Source organism: Bombina bombina, chromosome 4, assembly GCF_027579735.1.
Source record: "Bombina bombina isolate aBomBom1 chromosome 4, aBomBom1.pri, whole genome shotgun sequence".
NCBI lineage: Eukaryota > Metazoa > Chordata > Amphibia > Anura > Bombinatoridae > Bombina > Bombina bombina.
The window spans coordinates 506,231,225-506,253,384 of record NC_069502.1 but is presented as its reverse complement, the minus strand read 5'-3'; the positions used below and the strand labels follow the sequence as shown (position 1 = coordinate 506,253,384).

Below are 22,160 nucleotides of genomic sequence, written 5' to 3'. Positions count from 1 at the left end.
AAGGACAACCTATATTTCTAATATGAATTTGGAACTCTTACAGTTTATATTTTTTATAACATGTATTCGAAAATTGCCTAGTAAGGTAATGCAAATAGGTATTACATTTGTAAATCAAATCAACCTTTTGACACCTCGTGTCTACTTTCATTATGAAATTCTTTTTGCAAGTAATTGGTTTATGGGTGAATAGAAAGCAATATTGTGAGTGTATCTTTATCTAACCATATATCTGTTAGTATGTATATACTCAATAAAAACATTCTAAACCCATATTTCACAGTTATCTATTAAATATCAATTTTATGATCGTACATCATGGAGTTTAAATCTCATATAAATTAAAATATTTCCCTTATTGTGAGATTGTTTCGATAGTGTAAAGCTGAAATTGACTTGTGCACACATGGCATGTTGTATAACCAGCAAAATTGCTGAATCTGTACAGTTGTGACTGGATATGACTGCAGAACAAATAAAGCCCTCCATAAGTATTATTGGAAGAGAAAGCTATTACCTAAATATTGCAGTGCCTGCTGGCCACAAAGCGGCATCACTAGTAAATGGACTATGATGATGTGGCTATTTTAGCAGCTGAAGAAAGTAAAATACCAAATGCCAGAAAATATAAAAGATACTTTCTTATGGCTTACTGATAAAAAATAAGTCAGGAGAATAGCTTTAAAAATAAGCCAAAGATAAAATTGGAAGTATTAGGGTCTCTGCACAGCCTGTAGAACTGTGAGATATACTTTGGATTTCCAATCTCATGTGATGTAAGACCTATAGTGAAGCTGTAACCGAACGCATGGTAAGGCTATTTGACATTAAAGGATTTAGCAGAATTATTCTAGTCTAAATCCATTTTGGTTTTGCTGAAATGTATAAATAAATGTGCATATTATTTTTAGAAAATGAATCGCTTCTTATATTCAGACTTAAAGGCTTTACCCTTCCGTAACACATATGTTACTAAAATTATTATTTTTCCATTTAAAATACAATAGTCTCATAGTGGTTAGAGCTACACAGTGTGACTTAGTGCTGTGTTCTGAACTGTAAAGCTAATTTTTGTATGTCTGTATATTACTATGTGTGTGTATATATATATATATATATATATACAGTATATATATATATATACTGTATATATATATATATACTGTATATATATATATATATATATATATATAAATACTGTATATATATATATATATATATAAATACTGTATATATATATATATATATATATATATATATATATATATATATATATATATATATATATATATATATATGTAAATAAATATATATATTAAAACCATACATTCCAAATTCCTCATTTGTAAATTACATGATAAAACAAATTTCATAAACATTTGAACAACAACAATTAAATAATATTAATACATTTCAGTTTTGGAGCTTGAGTTTACCTCCTAATATGTAAATCAAGTTTATATTGTTTATTCCCACTTTAGATTATTGTACATAATATTGTACAATAGAAAAAAAGATAATAGCAAAAGGTCCAAAACTTAAATCTCATGTCTATAATTTTTCTAAATAGTATAGTGTTAGATGAGTATAGTAGTATCTTAATTTAGAAAAAGAATAGTTGTATATTAATAAATTATATGTACTAACAAAGAATAAACTAAATAACTTATATAAATAAACACAAACATTATAGACCACTTGCAAACCAGAAGTGGTAAAATCAAGGTAGCAAATACCCAGTCGTAGAATCAGTTTGTGTACGCTATAAATTTTTTCATGAATGTAGTCTCAGGGTCTATTTGCTATTATATCATTTAACATTTCTTGTAAACCATTATTTTGCTTTACTTTTTAAAGGATATAATAAAAATAATAATAATAAAAACTCTAAAATATAAAAACATATATTATTATTTCTGATAAACTCTGCTGGGCATTGACTGCATTATGTTGGCAGTGCACATTATAGGTAAAATATTAATTTTTTAATTATTATCATGAACATAGAGATGTTTTTTTTAATATATTTAATGTTACCTTATTTTTAGGTTTATTAGCATAGTAAAAGGGAAATACTAAACTTAAAATGATTTGTTTTACTACTACACTAAACTACTACTTAAACAATGGTTAGGACAATAATGTATGCAAGTTTCTTCTTTCAAGTGTAAACTTCCTTTTTAATTTGGATATAATGCCAAGAAGCTTTTACATGAAAAGCAAATAAAAGATTATTGTGGTAGCCATTATTCCATAATGTAAAAAAAAAAATCTAAGAGGAAAACTAAACCATGTGAACTTTTGAATTAAGCACAACAAATTTCTCAAAATCAAAACATTTGATTTTAAAGAAAAACAAAAGACTTAATTGATTAATATTTGAAGATGCAACATGAAATTACAAAAAGAATGATAATTAAATAAGTTAAATTATGCAAAGATTACTACATACTGTGTGGTATAGCTACTGTATATTTTGCATGCAGAATAGAATGACATTTTGAATGGTTTAACATGAAATGATGAATGAGAATTATTTTGTATGTATTTAGTTTAGTTTTTATATGCAAACAAATGTGTTACATACAATGCCAGACTCAATTCTGGTTGTCTTTACTGCAAACAAAAAAATATCATACAGATAGGTATATCTCAAATCCAGTCTTTCAGTACTCCAAAAAGACCAATTGGAAATAACCAGTCATTCAATAATTATTATTATCTACCCTGTGCTCAGGTGGAGAATTTATGCAGCATAGTTGTAACAAGCTGGCTAGAAAATATCACCTGAACATCTCTATGTAAATAAGGAAGATATTTACCTCAAAATTTCCCAAGTATTCACACCCCAATGTTAAGAGATTTTATGCAGTCAATAAAGATGCTTGTCCCAGGACTTGCAAGGGAGTGTGCATCTGGCATGTGCAGGCACAGTCATTATATTTTCCTATTTCCTATTGCTTTGCTGTGATCATGAGATCACAGCAAAGCAATACATGACCTCAGCACTGCTGATTCTGATTGACTATTTCTCCCCTCAAATTGCAGCTGGACAGCAGATGAGGTATAACTGTTCACAGAGCACTTACTTAGGTGAGCTGAAGAAATTGTGCGGTTAAATATCTTCATTTGTAACATAGAGATGTTCAGATGATATTTTTATGTCAGCTTTTACAGTTTCAAGTGATTTAGCATGAGTATATGTCCCTTTAATATATCCAATTATATATCACAAGATGATATCAAATATAACATGATAAAGTAAATGACCTCCTTTAACTTTTCTGATACTAAAAGACTCAGACTGTACTAAAGGGAAATATTTCTAAATAAAATTGTGTTTTCTGGTTTTCTTAAACTAACTAAGAATCTCTAATCACAGAACAAACTGTTCACCGCTAGAAGAACTTTCTGTTGCTCACACATAGGCAGTCAAGGAGCTTGTTTCTCTAAAGCTCTCTGTTCAGGCAAGATCAACTAAAATCTTAAAATCAGCATGATGGGGTCCCTCACAAGTATCGAGAAAGGCTGTATGTATGTTCTTAGAGATATATACATATAAATGTATGTGAATATGCATGTGAAAAACATTCATTATTTATTAGTGACCCCTCTACTTTTATACTTTTAAATTTATGGAAACTCCTCTGTACTTTTAATGAATTTTGTAGTTTTCAAGAGGTAGATGGGGCAGCGGGTTCCTTGGTTGTGTGTAACGTTCTCTCATAACCTTCATTATACTCTCTAAGCATTTTACACCTGCAAGTCTCACTTATTTAGTTGAGTATCTGTTGGGAGCATGTTCCAGGGGCAGACAAAACCTCTACTAGAGATGAATAGTTAGTTAAGCACTATGAACATTTTTTTTATATAAATAAAATCAGTGCATTAAACTATTTTAATGCTTCAAGGTATCAGAAAGCACAGTTAAATGTAAGTGGCTACATAAGCTACTATTACATTGACAATATATAGAAAAATGCCATTGCTATGTATCTGTTCAAATACTTGATGAAAACTGCAGTAAGGTGATTGAAATAGCAACACATTAGGTTAAAAAAATCCAAAATGCACATATGCTTTATTTAGCTATAAATATAGATATAAAGTGTTTTATATGTAGGCATTGTATGTAACAAACCATGAGCTGATTCCATATCAGTGAATTACTTGAATGCAGAAAAGGTAGGAGATGCTACATTTTGAATGTGTTAAAGGGGCAGTGTGAACAAAAAACAATGTTGTCTAATGCATATGAATGAGCAGTAATAAAAATGGTAAGTGAGCAAAGACTTATATTGAATCTAGCAGAAAATGTACCCTGCATACATAGGGATTTATAGCTTGCTTAAAGGGATGATTCCCCCTACAGTTTTATTGATGGGCAGATGCAAGCATCATCAATAATACAATGAAAAAGCAAATGTATTCCGCATAGTAATATCCATTCAAATAAAATAATAATAATTAAAAATGCAATACTTTTTAAATACCCTCTATTAGATGAATAAAAAAAAATATTTAGAAAGTCACCTGTGAGTTAAACTGAAGATTAAGAATGGACTGTATTGCTGCACTTAGCTATATTGAGCACTTTTTAAAATTGTTTAAATGCTTAGGCAATATGTAACGTTTTAGACAATCTGATAATATGTTTGATAGAAAATTAAGCTAATTAATTCCACTCTAGCTGCTCTTTATAAACTCAACATTTAAGTATAATTTATAAATAAACTCCTAAGCGCATTGTTAGATTTTACACAGTGAGCATCACATTTTAATCCCTTTAGTTCTAGATAAAAGGTTAGATTGGTTGACCCCACTTTATGAAGGGGCTTAAGTCAATTGTATTTTACATGGTTTTGTAAAAAAATAATTACAAAGCTCACAGATATTATTTAAAACTAATGAGTTTGTTCTACTGAAATGCATAATTGTATTTCATTTAGTGTAAACAATAACAGGATTTTCATTTATATATTTCTATTGTTTTTTTTTTAACATGACAACAGTATGGGAACGGTTAGTTAGCCACATTTACGATGCATGTGCTTTGTCTAATTTGCAGCTACTTTATTTATGGAACTTTAACTGGTGGAAAAAAAAAATGATTACAAAAATAATTATCAGCTTTGAAAAAAAGAATTGACAAAGATGCAAAGCATTATGGAAGCATGCAGTGGTTTTGCTAGAATTAATAACAGTAAGTAGAAAAATGTAACTAACATATTACCAGTTTGTGCCATAAATTTAGCAGCATCAGCTTGTTCCTGGGGGGCCCCTTTCTCATGAACAGATCTTGGTCGCTGACTTTTAATTGTATGATCTCCCATCATTCCAAATTCTAAAGACAGAATAAAGGTTTATGAAAGCTTATGTGTAGACATTTCTAGAAAAGTTACAGAACTCATGTCTCATGCAATATGAAGCTCAATAGATCTTCAATGGATCTGAACAAGTTATGCAATTTATAATGATGTTAACAATTACATTTTATATACTATTTGCTTCTGAGAAAAATATTGCACAAATTGGTCTTTGATTTAAAAAAACACAAAAAAAAAAAACCATTTTAAATAAATGATTTCACATCAAAATTGCTAACACAGGAATACACAGAATATGTTTAAACATCCCAGGAAATGTGGCCAGATGTATAGAAAGCAGAAATACTGCAGATCATTTAGCATAATGTCTCCAATCAATGGTATTCAATTCAGGCATAGAAAGACATGTGGTCTGCACAAAATGTGCATGTGAAAGCAGAGATCAAATTTTAGTGCCAAAAAAGGTATTCAATGTCTGACTACAAACTGCAATATTAGGGAATCATTTTGCATTATTTTACCAAAGAATGAGCAATCATACACCAATGGTTAGGACATAATGCTAAATGTATTAATGCAATACAGACTACTATTCTGATGTGTTTTATACTTAAACCTACTATTACTATAGCTAGTCTTTCAATAGTAAACTTGAAAAGGCTATAAAAAAAACTCTACCAAAGGATATAACATATCTCCTTCATAGGGCAAGAATTGAATGCTGTTTTTCTTCCTGTTAAAGTCAATACACATTCACTAATCTGCTTATAGCACAGGGGAGTTTAGTCTAATATCAGAAAAAAATATATATAAAAAAGGCAGTGGTTACAATGCAATAAAAGGCAAACTGTGAATGTATGTGCCAAATGTAAAGGTTTCATGCAACAAAGACAGAATGGGAGCTTATAAAATAATAGAACTGAACAAAAAGCTTTTATGGCTTTCTAAATTATATAGTACATTACATACAAATGCATTTCTAAATAATTATATTTGTAAATTATAACCACAGTATTAATTGTTGATATGTTGATGTTAATGCCATACTAGGTTGGGAAATAATTAACTGTTTTAATAAACAAAAAGCAGAAATGAGTGCGCCTTTTTTGTTTGCTAAATACATAACAGTGTGCAACAGACATAAATCATAATTCTGGCTGCCAGATGCTTAAGTCAAAAGTAAACACAATTAAGAAAATTGCAATAACTAACAAATATGTAATGACAATGAATCAATTTAGGCTCCACATTGAGGGTATACATAATATATTGTTTTAAGTTGTGTAAATTGTATGCATATTAGGTGTTTTTAATATAACATAAGTGAGATCCATATTATTTAAAGGGACGTGAAAACCCTAGTTTTTTTTCTTTCAAGATCCAGCCAAACTAATTATTCCAATGTACTTCTAATATCAAACTGACTGTTCTCTTGGTACCAATGGTTGAAACGCTGGAATGTGGGCTCAGGAGTGTGCATGTGTCTTGAGCAATATAAAATATTTTTTCCAATGTGAAAACACTGCTGTAATCTAGTGCCCAAAAGCATTGTTGCTGCCATAAAGTGCTCCAAACACGTGCTCGTTTCCTACCAAAGTATCTTTTATGAACAAAAAATAGCACGAGAACAAAGAAAATTGGAAACTTTTAAACGTTGTATGATCTGAATTATGAAAGAAAAATGTTGGAATTTGTGTTCCTTTGTATTGAATCATAAAAAAAAGTAGGTAGCTCTCAATATAATTCTTAAACTCCATGTAAAGTGTCTAAATTTAAGATTAGTTTTATTGGAAAGTTAAGGGGGAAAAAACTTTTTTTTGTTCCCAGAGATAATTGACTATATGGTAAAAATAATATTTGGTTATGTATTTTTTTCCACCTTTTATCCTCTCTCTATTATCTACTAATATTGCCTAATAATGCTTACCTATATTTACTTATATTTGTAGTGTTTAGTATTAAAGATCCCCATTAACAATGAAATTAGCCAACTTATTGTTAAAGGGCCATAATACCCAAATGTTTAAACAATTGAAAGTGATGCAGCATAGCTGTAAAAAGCTGACTAGAAAATATCTCCTGAACATCTCTATGTAAAAAAGAAAGATATTTTACCTCAAAAGTTCCTCAGTAGCCACCTCCCATTGTAAAGGATTTCTAAGCAGCATTTTAGTGTGTCTGTCCTGGGACATCTGAAGGGATGAGCATCGTGCACTCTCATCTTATTTCACCAATCAGGTAAAGGAAGCTTACTATGAAATCTCATGAGAGTTAAGTCAAATCTCATGAGATCACAGTAAGAGTTCATGACCTCAGCACTGCTGATGCTGATTGGCTGCTGTTCATTTCTTCATTTTTTTAAATTTGTTTACCTGCAGCTGGGAGCAGCTGAGTATAACTTTTTACACAGAACTTACTCTGCAGAGCTGAGGAAATTATGAGGTAAAATATCTTCCTTTTTTACATAGAGATGCTCAGGTGATATTTTCCTGTCAGCTTTTTACAGTTATACTGCATCAGTTTCAAGTGATTTAGCATATGAGTATTATGTCCCTTTAACTTTTTGGCTAGTGCAAAGTGACTGATCATATGTAGGATCACAGTTAATAGGAAAAAACAGAGAGCTAGAGAGCTAAGCTTGGGTAGCAAGTGTTAATGCTTCTCTAAGACTAAATTATGAGTTAAAAAAGTGTAGCTGTGTTTGGCTATAGAAACTGATTGACCCTATAATATCTATGATTTCACTTAATAGTTCAAAGGATAATACAGTACTGGGAAACAGCTATAATGTTACAATTGTTTGTGTATCTATTCCAGGTTTATTCACCCAGACAGTCAAACCAATAAAATGACTTAAGAAATACAGTAAATTATAATATTATTTAAAATGTATGTTTCCTACTTTTACTATACTGGCAAACTCTCATAAAATGATTTGGTCTTGTGCCCATTTGAATTAATCTATCCAGTCAAATATATCTTTATTATTTTAAGGAAATTAAACACAATATACTATATCACTGTATTAATTATTCTTGATTATATTCTTATGCATAGCCCCATTCAATTATTTAATATATGAGTATGAGGAGGAAATTATAGAATTTAGCAAGGGGCTTATTTTTCAATGAAATTGCAAGATAAAGGTGATCTGTAAACATTTAGGTTAGGAAGGATTAGCAGGGCAAAAAAGTAAATGATAAGTTATGGTTGATTTGGATAGGATGACTCTTGTAGTAACATTTTAAATTCATTGGCATATAGATAAGGAAAGAACAATTATCGGTACAGTACCTACAATTAGTTTGTTTATTAGATTGGAGTATTTGTGTTTCAAATAAGAAATTTATTGACTGTTAAAATTAAAAAAGAGACAGGAAACCCCACAATTTTCTTTCATGATTTGGATAGAACATACAATTTTAAACTACTTTCCAATTTACTTATATTATCAAATTTGTTTCATTATTTTGTTATCCTTTGAAGGAACAACATTGCACTACTGGCAGCTAGCTGAAAACATCTAGTTAGCCAATCACAAGAGACAAATATGTGCAGGCACCTATTAGCAATAGCTCCCACTAGTGTGAGATATGTGTGTATTCTTTTTCAACAAGGGATACCAAGAGAACGAAATACATTTAAAAATAGAAATTAATTTAAATGTGTATTAACATTATATGCTCTATCTGAATCCTGCAAGTTTAATTTTGACTTTCCTATCCTTTTAAATAAGCATTATGGTGACCATTTACCAAGTCACGGGTGGACAAGGTTCCCTAAGTGGGAACCTGGATGTCCTTGTTTGCAGTGAGCTGACAGTGGACTCTGTATGTCCACTGCCCACATTTAACATTGCACAAGTATTTCCTTACGCAGAACTGCCCCCTGCTCTCATTTGACCTGTCAATCACCCCGAACAAGCAAGAAGTGAAGAAGTGGCATTTGGTTGATCATCACTTCTTAACATGTACCAAGCTCGCTTGTTTGAGTAAGCATGTCCCACATGGTCTCCAAAGCAACTTCCACTTCTAGATAAATGGTGCCTTATGTGTTTTGACTAGACATTTAAAAAATAAAAAAATAACTAGAGTATGTAGAACTTAAGTAGCTTAGAAAATTAAGGTCATAACACTGAATATGAATAATATATATATATATGGACTTGGTCAAAGCTTGTGGACTTGGTCAAAGCTTCAATACTCATAACTTAAAAATTAAATTGTATGTACTGTTTACTAAGAATTTTGAAATGTAACACTGTAACATTACTTGTGTTCTTTGTTCCATGATGTTTCTTAAACCAATACTAATAACTTTGGTTTAATTACTTTAACAACCATAAAAAAATTCCATACTCCACCTTGTTAATCTAATTTGGCTTTTATGGTAAGAAACTATGTACCTGTATTTTTCAAGGTATCTACATCCACAAGAGGTTGCTAAACAGGAAAAAATGGTTATGAAAAATAATAAGTTCTATGTTTGTTTAATTACTTTAACAACTACAGTATGTTAAATTCCCTACCCATCCTACTGCTTTTAATTTGTCCTTTATGGTGCTAATTACTTGTATTTTTTCTCATATCTCCACATCCACAAGTGGTTACTAAATAGCAGAAAATAGTTGGAATTCATGTTAATCCATGACCTATATTGCTGCTATACTTTATTTAACAGAGTCAGTCATATTCAGCAGTGGGAGAGAACAAGTAAAGAGATGTTTCCAAAACAGTACTAGTCTGACTCAAGTTTTCAAATCAGACTGCCATCCTATTCTTTGAACCCCATAAGCGTTGCAGTCTAAATAGTCATAAAGTCTCTATATAGGTATTAAAATAGTAAAAATGATGAGCCATTTTATGTTAAAGGCATATAATTACATTAAAAATTCTGCATTCCTCTGCTGGAAAAACATTAAAGCACTGTTGCCTTTTGCATATGTCACTGAATGTGTTCCCCCCAGGGTGGGCTAGGAAAAAACATGCAGTTGAAAGGCAGTAGATAATACCTGAGGCAGCTGTGCCTTTAGTCTTTTCCAGAAGAGGAATGGCTCCATTATTTTTAAGGTAAAAATGCTTTGTTAACTTAAAATAGCAGATGTTTTCACTGTGTTAATGATTATGTGGCACTTTATGTCTCTTTAACCCCTTCGCTTCCGGTTATTTTAGAGAAAAATGTGCACAGAGTACTGGAAAATGTTTAGCATTTTTTTTATTCCTACATTTAAACAGAAATAGATTTTTTATTTTATTTAATTTACCTAAGGAACCTACATTTTGTTTGGCATAAAAAGAGCTTCCTGTGGATGACAGTTTCAACTAGCTATTTATTCACAGAATTAAGAATTTATTGTGAAATTATGAAAAAAGTAAACAACAAATATTTAAAAAGATTAAGTATCACATTCCCCAAAAAATGGTAATCTCAAAATTTGTTTATTAGCATCATCGGGTTCAACTAAGACTAAACATGTATATCTATTTTTTAACACTGACTGCATACCCACCACCGTAACTCTTATTGACTCCATAGAAATTTACACACCATAAACACAGAACTACTCTCTCACACCCTAAACCTCATGCAATCTCCTCCCTTTCCTGTCTCTCTGTATAAATTAAATTCTGACCTCTGCCCTTGTCAAAATATCCCCATCTTCCATAGCTCATGCTTGATGGAAAAAACTCCAACCTTGGCACACACATTTGACACCCAACCTGCAAAAATGCATCCAATCTGCATAACAGCACTGGAGGAAATCTTGCCCCTCTGCTGACTTGCATTACCAATTCATGCGGCAGTCTGACTCATCTGCCTATAACTTCTCTAAACAAAACTATGACTTTTCTTTTTTTTTTTTTAAATTTTTATTTATTTAACACAAAATAAGTGTACACATCACAGAAATCCACTTCTTTCTGCCACGCAGGGCTGAATATAACATCTTATGAAACAAAGCACGACAGATAACAAATACAAAAATGATTCGTTATGGAATATTGTCAACCCCCTTGTAAACCAAAACAAAGAGAAAATAGTACACTTATCAGCATCCATACACTCCTATTTTCTAATATTTTCCTCTTTTTAACACAAATCTTGAATAACACCTGTTTGTACAGCAACCTCGCTATATGTATAATTTAACAGAAGCAACAGATAACGCTGAAAAGCAAGACACATAAAATAAATGTATAACAACGAAAAAAAAAAAAAAAAAAAAAAAAAGGAAAAGGTTCTTTCCCCGACCGGGACCTATCTCCCCCCACCATAGTCAGTCTCTTTCCAACTCTCCCATGTTATGCCAGGATCGGGGAAAATGACCTGCCAATATCTGAAGTTGCACGTATGCAGTCTCGCTGAACGGTTTAACCATCCTAACCTGCACTTCAACTGGAAAAGATAAAATAAATGTTCCCCATTGATTAAAGAACTTGGCTAGCCTTTCATCTGAAACGTCTTGTAAGTTCCACTGTTCTTGTGTAAAATGGGTCATCAACGCGTTTTTAAGCTCATTCAATTTAGGTGCTGTTTTTGCCTTCCAGGCTCTCAGTATTATATTACGACCAAGAAATATAATCTGATTAATTAATTTGAAGTTTCTAGGGACAATTTGCGGTTGCACTAAAAAAAATATCTGTGTTGATTGAAAGTTAAAGTCTATCTTAAGCGAAGCCTGTATCCAATATTCTACCCTGCGCCAAAATTGAATAATCCTAGGGCAACTCCAAAAGCAGTGTAGTAAGTCAGCGGTGTGAGAGGAACATTTGGGACACACCGTCTGTATCCTGTACCAATTGGTCAACCTAATTGGGGTCAGATATGTCATAAAGGATAGTTTAATTTGAGTTTCTCTCCACGCCGTCAGTACCCAACTATTTCCAATTATTTTGAAAGTGTTCTCGATGGTCTGACTATTCACCGCCGGAAAAAACCTATTCAATTTTGCAGCAATGAATTCTCTTTGAAGAGCTGAAGGCCCCTGGTTCAAAAGGCTGTAAAGTGGAGATATAGAATATAGGCCTCCTTGAAAGATATTAATTTTAGCTTGGAGAACCGAAAGAGTCCAATCTAATCCATAGCTTTGCCTTAACTCAAAGAAAAAATGTCTTAGCTGCAAATAGGCGTAGAAATCTTTGTTCTCAAGCCCAAATGTATGTTTCAGTTCAGCAAAGGTTAAAGGTGTGCGATTCACATCCAACATTTGGGCGACAAATACCAAACCTTTAGTAAACCATATCCTAAAGACTTTATCTGACAGTCCTGGTGCAAAGTTAGGGTTCCCCGTAATGGGTAGATAATTGGAGATATAAGGTGAACAGTCCGCGAGGGAGCAACATTTTTGCCATGCTAGAATGACGTACCTAAAAGTACTGAGCGAAAAAAGCGGGGATGGGAGAGCATTCATAGGGCAATGTAAGATAGCGTCCAACCGAAAAGGGGCCACCAAAGCTGTCTCCCAGAGTACCGGTGAAACCTGATCACATTGCGTTAGCCAATCAACGGCAACCTTTAACCGTGCTGCCAAGCTATAAAAATGCAAATTAGGCAGGGACAAACCTGCAGCTTCTTTATTACACATGAGACGTGCGGCAGAGATACGCACTCTGGCGCCACTCCAGATTAAATTCGAGCATGCCCTGTTGTAATTTTTTATATATCGCTATTGTGAATAGGGATTGGCAGATTTTGTATGAGATAGAATAATTTGGGGAATAGAATAGTTTTTATAAGTGTAACCCTAGCTGTTAAGGATATAGGTAAGTTCCTCCATCCATTCATCTTATCTATACAGTCTAAAAAGCATTTACCGAAATTTAACTTATACCACTCCTCTGGATTTGCAGTTAACTTACTCCCAAGATAGGTTATCTGTGACGTCTCGATGAAAGGATGCTTAATATGACAATCTTTCCTATTGAGCCATAATAGCTCAGATTTAGTGAGATTGATTTTATAACCCGAAATTTTGCCAAACAATTCGATTACATCAAGTAAACAAGAAAGACTTTGTTCAATGTTGCTCAAACCCAAAAGTATGTCATCCGCATACATTAACAATATTAATTTCTGATCTCCAACCCGAATCCCCTCTAGTTGTTTCCGCAGTAGAATTGCTAAGGGTTCTAACGAGATGTTAAACAACAGCGGGGATAAGGGGCAACCCTGACGTGTACCCCATTGTAGAACAATCCGTTGAGAAATCTGCCCATTAATGAGTAAAGATGAAATAGGGGAAGAATATATTAACTGTATAAATTTATGGAAGTGTCCTGTGAAGCCGAATTGTTCTAAAGTATAAAATAGATGTTTCCAAGCAATGCGATCAACGCTTTTTCTGCATCTAATGTTAATAAGGCGAGGTCTACTGTGTCCCTATATCTTGTTGTTCTGAATTTGTTCCAGAAAAAATCTATCAAGGTCATGACTTTTCGTATGTTCCTGGAAGGATTTCTCCCTGCCATGAACCCTGACTGATTTTCATGAATAATTGCACCAAGGTGAAGTTTTAATCTATTTGCTAGAATGGCCGTGAGCAATTTATAATCCGTATTTAATACGGAAATCGGTCTATATGATTCTGGGAGATCTGGTTCTTTGTTTTTTTTAAGAATTAAAGATATCACCGCCGCAGCAAAGTATGGTGAGCAATTATTATTCCTGATGAAATAGAAATTAAACAGTTTTTCCAGAGCTAAAACAACATGTGGTTGAAGAATCCTATAAAATTCAATGGGAAGACAGTCAGGACCCGCTGCTTTGTTCGTTTTGGCAGACTTAATAGCTGCCACTATCTCTTCCATATCAATCGGTTTGTTTATCTCTGCTAGGCTTTCTGGGGATATTTTAGGAATCTGAATCTTGTCCCAAAATGCTGTCTGCTTTTCTATCGGATACTCTTCGGCAGTGTAGAGGGCACTAAAATAGTCAAAAAAGGTCTTAGTAATGTCTGCGTTATTAGTGAACCTAGCTGTGCTAGATCTAATAGCTGTTATTGGGTTCCTATGATTCTTTTTAGTGAGCCTAGCGAAGAATTTGGCCGATCTCCCAACAAACCCTCCGTACAAGGCTTTTTGCCTCTGAATATCTAGGGCAGTTTTTTGTTTGATAAAAATATCACGTGCCGTTTTGGCCTCTATATATTTCTGCCATTTATCTCTCGTATGTTCATTCAGATATGTTCTGTACGCATTTTTTACTTGATTACTTAATTGGGTTTCTTGGTGTCTAATTCTTTTCTTAAGTTTACACATGTATGCTTTAATATTGCCTCTTAATACAGCTTTGGCTGCTTCCCAATATATCTCTGGCTTGTTTTTATAGTCTTTATTAATAGTTTCATAATCAGCTCATTGGTTAGTCAGCCAGTTCTGAAAATTGATATTATTCACTAGGTATTTGGGAAAAAAAATATTTTGATTAGTAGTACTTCGACACTGCTGTGCATTAAGTGATAGTGTAATCACCGCATGATCTGAAATTGTTATATCCTTTATGTCTGCTTCCCATTCTGAACCAGTCATAGAATCTGCCATCAGAAAAAGGTCTATCCTAGAGAGAGATTGCTGGCCTTTTGCTAGACACGTGAAAGCTCTCACATCTGGGTTTTGGACGCGCCACACGTCTATTAACCCAAGTTGCGCCAGAAATTTTTTAAGAGTATGAGTCTTTCTATCGCGAACAACCTTATGATCCTTACTTACCCTATCAAGAATAGGATCCGCTGTTAGGTTAAAATCCCCTGCCACTATAAGGTTCTGACCTATAAATTTATGGAGATAAAGTACCATCTTGTCCCAGAATGTCTTATCCGCATTGTTTGGCCCATAAATGTTGCAAAACACAAAACGAGTTTTGTTAATCGTGATTTCTGCAATAATATAGCGACCTTCCGGATCTATAGCTGACAAATCTATTTTGTAGTCTAGATTTTTGTTTAAAATAATGGCTACTCCTCTTTTGCGTGTGTTAAACGGTGCCGCAATTACTTCTCCTACCCAATTAGTTTGAAGCTTCCCCATTTCCGAATTTTTCAAATGGGTCTCTTGTAAGAAGGCGAGATCTGGCTTTATTTTAGCTAAATGTTTAATTATGGTCTTTCTTTTTATTGGAGAATTTATGCCACCCACATTCCAAGACGCCAGCTTAAGCATGTCTAACATATACCAGAGAGTAAACGGACTCGTGTCTCGCCCCTATCATCACATTTAAATAACCCATATATTCGTGCAGGGGGAGGCGGGACCCGGGGAAAGAAGAGAAAAAAAAAACAAAACAAAAAAAAACCCAGCGCCATATACAATTTTATACAAAATCCAATGCACGTAACAATATTTTCCATTCTAAATACAGTTTACTAACTTCCCAAGACTTTTTGCGTTACCGTCTGCTAGTCACACTATGCCCATTTTTTTACAAAGAGACCTGGCTTCCTCACTATTATTTACCACATATAAAACCCCTGCCTTATTGATTAAAAGTTTAGCTGGGTAAACCAATCTTACACTACATTCTGCTTTGCTAAATTTGTCAAAGAAAGGGGACATTTCTCTCCGCTTGGCCCTAGTTTCTGCAGAAAAATCTTGAAAAATTGCAATTCTATAAGAGTTGATGACCAGAGAATTAAGTTTACGGTAATAGGACAAAAATAAAACTTTGTCTTGATAATTGACAAATTTAAAAATAATAGGCCTAGAATTGGATGAAGGGTTATTTTCTCTGGGTGCCCCAATTCTATGCGCTCTTTCTATCAGAAAGGGTGTAGGAGGAGGAGGAATCATGAGTGCCTGAGGGAGTGTGACAGAGACAAATTTTAATACATCTTGGAATTCCGCTGTTTCAGGAAGGCCAATCACTCTTAGGTTGTTCCGTCTTGACCTATCTTCGAGGTCTTCAACTCGCGCTTGTAGCTGGGTGATGGCCTTATCCTGAACAGAAGAAGCCGAACTCACAGCATTTAATCTGTCTTCCAGGTCAGACACCCTTGTCTCGACCTCCTCCATACGGGTAGTGAATTGTCTAATCTCATTGGAAAGATTAAAAATCTCAGACTTTATCTCTTGTTTAACTAAGTCTAAATGTGGAGCCATCATTTTAGCTACTTCCGCAGCAAACTCAGACATATCATTACAAAAATTCAAAACATTGCGGTCTTGTGAGGTGTCATGAAATGATTCTGTATTTTTAGAGTTGGCTCTCTTCTCTTTCGGTTTCGGGGGCATACTAGGCGAAGAGTTTTTTTGTTGTGAGATAAACCTCTCCATGCACATCAATATATATGAATTAAGTGCTATTTGTGAATACCAACGTGAAGGAAAAAAAAAAAAAAATTTTTTTTTTTTTTGAAGCTTGGATAAGCTCTGTGCTTTGAATATGTGAAAAACGTGAACAAAAAAAAAAAAAAAACCCGAAAGCAGGTTGTTAAAGTGTCAACAACAAAAAAAAAAAATCTTAGAGCTTAGTGAGCTCTATATTGTGGATATGTGAAAAAAGTGAAAAAATGGGTAAGAGAGGAAAAAAAAGAAAAAAAACTGGGTGCGGGCTGTTGAAAAAAAAAAAAAAACTTTGATGTGTTCTGTACTATTGATAAGTGAAAAAAGTGAGAAAAAAGACTAAAAGAAAAAAAAAAAAGAAGGGGAATCACTAATCTCCTTGTGTGTGTAGGGGCTGAACTTAGCCAGTAGTGAGAAAAAAAAAAAAAAAAAAAAAAGAGTGCAAAAATCTCAGATCCAATGCACTCAGTGTGCCAAACTAGTGAACCACTTAGTGAACCTTAGTGAATTCAATGGGGAGAAAAAAAGGAAAGGGGAAAAAAAAAACAAAAAAAAAAAAAAACAAAACAAAAAAAAAATTCTGAGAGCGAAAATTTGGCTCAAACCTCAATATGTTGCCTAAAAATTAGCAACAACTTCTCTCTTCCCAGGTTTCAAGCCAAAAAAAATTCACTGCGCCCAAGCGGTTGCATTCCGCCAACTCCAAGAATGTTACATGATATTTAACAGATATAGAAAGCTTTATAGAACTTAGTGTTGATATCTGACAAGATACTTTATATACACCGAACACACTTAGCAAAGTCTTTACAAACTATTTTCTATATACATAGTTTCAGGGCCAAACATGAGGCAATTGATAGAGTAAAGTCTGCTCAAAGCGCTCTATTCCATGTGTGGTTATCCGGCCTTGTGTTACTCTATATGACGTTAAATAGCCTCTATTATGACTCTGTAAAGACAATTATTACTATCTTTAAGCAAATGAGAGGGGTTTAGTGGGTGCCTGCAAGCACAGATTTTCCAGTCCCTCTAGAGTCACTAGAAAGTCTTATAGGGCCCAGACGCGATGTATTCTTCTTTGATTTTCAAGACTTTACAACTTGGGCTAATATCCTTCAATAGCCTTGTGATAGCAGTATTGCCTTGTATATACTTAGTCCTTGGAAATTTCCAATGCCATGTATTTTCTGATATATTGCTGTACAAAAGATGCTAGGGCCCTAGCCCCTGATGTATTTAAGGCCTTAAAGACAAAACACAGTATTATCTAGATACAGGAGACCGGCAACAATAGCATGAGATCAATGAGGGTCACACCTGCAAAGTGCCAGCTCCCAGCGTTGCAGCCTGTAAGATTTCCTCAACACCGGCAATCACAATTTCTATTTCTGACCCAGGGAGGAAAGATATAACGATATGTGTGGAGTAACTGTCTTCTACATGTGCCTAAAAACGCGCCCACTTGAACAACTCATACAGTGGTACTCACCCCCCCGATATCTTCACAGCGTTATTTAAAACCTCTCAGTGAGCCTTCTCTTCCAAAGCGATACGTGTTATCTCTGGAGCTGCCACGCTGCTGCCACTTGCCGTATGCTGCTGACCACCACCAAGGCTCCGACAGTGCTCCGTAGAGCGGATGTGATGTCACTGGGCTACGCCGGCTTCCAGGGGGGATAGTGAGACGCTAGAGTCCGGGGTCGATTAACTTCTCCCTGCCAACCAGGCAGCTCCAACCCAACAATCACCAGGACACTGCTTCACGGCTGCCGCCCGGAGCCTCCAGGGCGCACGACACGTGCCTCCCAACGCGGCACAGCCACCTTTCTGAGTCCCAGTCCCGGACGGATGGTCCACCTCTCACCTGGGTCAGAGCTCTTAGCGAGACGTTTCTGAAATAAGGTATTCCCTCTGCAGGGTGTTGTGTAAATTTCCCTTGTAGTCTTCGCTGCAGCGCTGCCTGCACTTCAATTTGTTGCCATACTTCTACTTCAGTTCTGTGTTAAGGCTGGTCCCAACCAGCCTAAAAGGGTATATTGGACTTCCTTATGCCATGTAATGTCCTCGGGTAGGGTATTATATTTTCCCCACAATAAGGCTCTATGGCTGGGACACTGATGTTACGGTGCTCCACTCAAAGGAGAGCCTGAGCGCACTCCATTACCACAGCGCTCCGCCCACAGGAAGCCAGTAGCATATACTATGACTTTTCAATGCATTTCAAAACCTTAACTGACTCCATCCGACATGAAATAACTTCCTATAGCAAAAACAAGATTGACACCTCATAAATCAGTGCAAACTTTCAAACTCAGCCTATCCCAAAACTCCTTTCATCTTCCCATCTTACTATCTGTACGCTAGATTCTATTCCATCCCAACTGTCACCTTCCCTTTCCTTTACTCTTACACCCATCCTTACACATATATTCAACATCTCCCTTAAATATGGTACATTTACATCATCCCTCAAATATGCTCTAATTACACCTATTCTTAAAAAAACCTCACTCGATCCAGCATGCCATTGCAACTATTGTCCAATCTCTCTTTTTCCCCTTGCCTCTAAACTTCTTGAGCAGATTGTATATAAATGCTTATCACACTTTTCTTGTCTAACCATCTTCTCTACCCTTTGCAATCTGGCTTTCCCCACCTACACTCTACCAAAACTGCTATCACCAAGGTGACAAATGACCTGCTTACTGCCAAGTCTATAGGTCAATACTCTTTTTAGACATCTCTGCAGCCTTTGACACTGCTAACCATCCATTGCTGCTCCAGACCCTTCAATCTTTGGGTATTTGTGACACTACTCTACTGTGGCTCACTTCCTACCCTTCTAACTGTAACTTCAGTTTATCCCTCTTTGGCTCCTCCTCATCCCCTCTACCCCTTTCTTTTGGTTTACCTCAAGGCTCAGTTCTAGGTACCCTTCTTTTCTCAGTCTATACATAATTTGTAGGCTCATTAATCAAGTCTTGTGGGTTTCAGTATCATCTTTATGCTGATGACACCCAAACCTGCACCAGACATTTCTTCCTCCCTGCTGACTCATGTCATCAGCTGCCTAGCTAATATCTCATCCTGGATGGTCTCTCACTACCTAAAGCTTCACTTCTCTAAAACCAAACTCCTTCTGTTTCCTCCTCCTACCAGTCCCTCCATTCCCCAAATCTCACTGCCTGTGAACAACACTGTCATTAGCTCTACCCATCAGAACCGCTGCCACAGGGTCACACTTGGCTCAGAACTTTCTTTTGCTCCCCACATTAAGTAATTACTTAACTCCTGTCATTTTCACCTTACAAATATCTCTAAAATGTGTCACTTCCTCACTCAAGATACAACTAAGATTCTTATTCACTCCCTTATCATTTCCTGACCTTATTATTGCTATTCTGTCTTCTCTGATTTCCCAAGTTCCCACCTGTTCCCACAGCAATCCATCATGAATGCTTTTGACCAGCTCATTTTCCTTAAACGGACAGTTTACTCCAGAATTTGTATTGTTTAAAAAGATACATAATCCCTTTATTACCCATTCCCCAGTTTTGAATAACCAACACAAATATATTAATGTACTTTTTATCTCTGTAATTACCTTGTTTATAAAACTCTGCAGACTACCCTCTTATTTCAGTGCTTTTGACAGACTTGCATTTTAGCCAATTAGTGCTGACTCATTAGTAACTCCACGGGCATGAGCACAATTTTATCTATGTGGCACACACTCTCATCTGCAATACTTTTCTAGAATTGCACCTATCACATGGAACTCCTTGCCTCACTCAGTTAAACTTTCTTCTAGTCTCAAAAACTTCAAGTGTTCCTTTAAAACATATCTGTACAAAGATGCTTACAACTTACTTTAAGATGTCTCTACTGCTTATGTTTCCCTCTCTATCAACTTCCCAATGTATTTCCTTTAGATTGAAAGCTTGAGAGCCTCTCTAACTGTAGGTCACTTTGTATAAAAGTGCATCTACAACTGATTGTCTTCAAAGGCAGGGCACTTCTCATGTTTACGTTTTGTCAATGCAAGTGTAGTAATGTACATTTTGTTGTCCTACATGTCTCATTGTAAGTTTTTTTATTGTATTGTACCCTTATGATTGTAATGTACCTTTGTATAGCACTATGTAAAATCTTGGCGTTTTTTAAATTAACGATAGAAAATAATATATAATTAAAGGGACATTAAACCCAATTTTTCATTCATGATTCAGATAGAGACTACCATTTTAAACAACTTTCTCAATTACTTTGGTTATCTATTTTGCTTCATTCTCTTGATATTTCTTCCTGAAAAGCATATCTAGATAGGCTCAGTCGCTTCTGATTGGTGGCTGCACATATTTGCCTCATGTGATTGGCTCACCCATGTGCATTGCTATTTCTTTAATAAAGCATATCTTAAAAAAGCATATCTAAAGAATGAAGCAAATTAGATAATAGAAGTGAATTGGAATATTGTTTACAATTGTATTCTCTGTCTGAATCATGAAAGAAAATGTTTGGGTTTAATGTCCCTTTAAGGTCTGCAGATATGTCTAAAATGATGCACTAGGGTAAATCTCATTTTATATAATAGCACTGCCCAAATTCTCAAAATTGACCCCAAAACTACAACTTTTGGTATATTACATACAACCAGTTGACTGACAAATTAATATATTTTTTTTTCACAAACATTGGTTTTCTCAGTGAAATTAATTATACACAACTTTCAGTCATAAGAAATTTTTTTGTAAAATCATATCTAGGATTCCCTTTATTCGGAAATGACAGACATGCATGGCTTTACCACAGTTTTTTGGTAACTAGTAGATCATTAATTGCCGCTACACAGCACACTTCTGTAATTCCCAGCACTGAAAGGGGTTAATAAATTAGCTTTTAATGGTAATATTTTGTGTAGTATAGGGGTTACCCTCTCCTGACAATTACCACCTCCCTAATACCTACTTGATCCCTCTCAAACAGCTTTTTGCCCCCCCCCCCTTAACTCAGTTCTTTTGTCAGACTTGCATTTTAGCCAATCAGTGTTAACTCCCTGGAAGTGAGCACAATGCTATCTTTATAACTCACATTAACTAGCACTGTCTAACTGTGAAATACTGTCAAAGTACACTGAGATTAGAGGTGGCCTGCAACAGCGTGGAAATCAGTTTATGAGCCTAACTAGGCTTAGCTTTTAACAAAGAATACCAAGGGAACAAAGCAAAAAATAGGGAACTCCAGGAAGACCAATTATATATGGAATTGATGCACAAAACACATCTCTGGCTGGGTCAAAAATATTCTGAAACCTCTGGTAATAAACACAGTCAGTTTTATTCAAGACAATACCCTCAGACATACTAAATAAGCAGGCTAACATTGGTACACAACCAGGAGGTACCATATTGGCAGCGATGGATGTTGAAGCACTATATTTTACAATATACCTCACCAAGATGGCCTAGCAGCATGCCAGGAATTTCTACACCCCTATGACCTACACACAGACTGTGTCACACAACTGATAAAATTAATTCTAATGCAAAAATAC

The 22,160-nt window shown here is 34.8% G+C and overlaps 1 protein-coding gene across 1 annotated transcript in view; it reads right to left on the bottom strand.

Annotated features, from left to right (window-relative positions):
- Positions 1-22,160, bottom strand: part of ADGRB3 (adhesion G protein-coupled receptor B3) — a 1,326,607-nt gene that overhangs the window by 853,974 nt on the left and 450,473 nt on the right. The window contains exon 2 of the mRNA XM_053710414.1: positions 5,234-5,344. Coding sequence (XP_053566389.1) covers positions 5,234-5,344 — 111 coding nt within the window. The remainder of the gene's footprint in view (positions 1-5,233; positions 5,345-22,160) is intronic.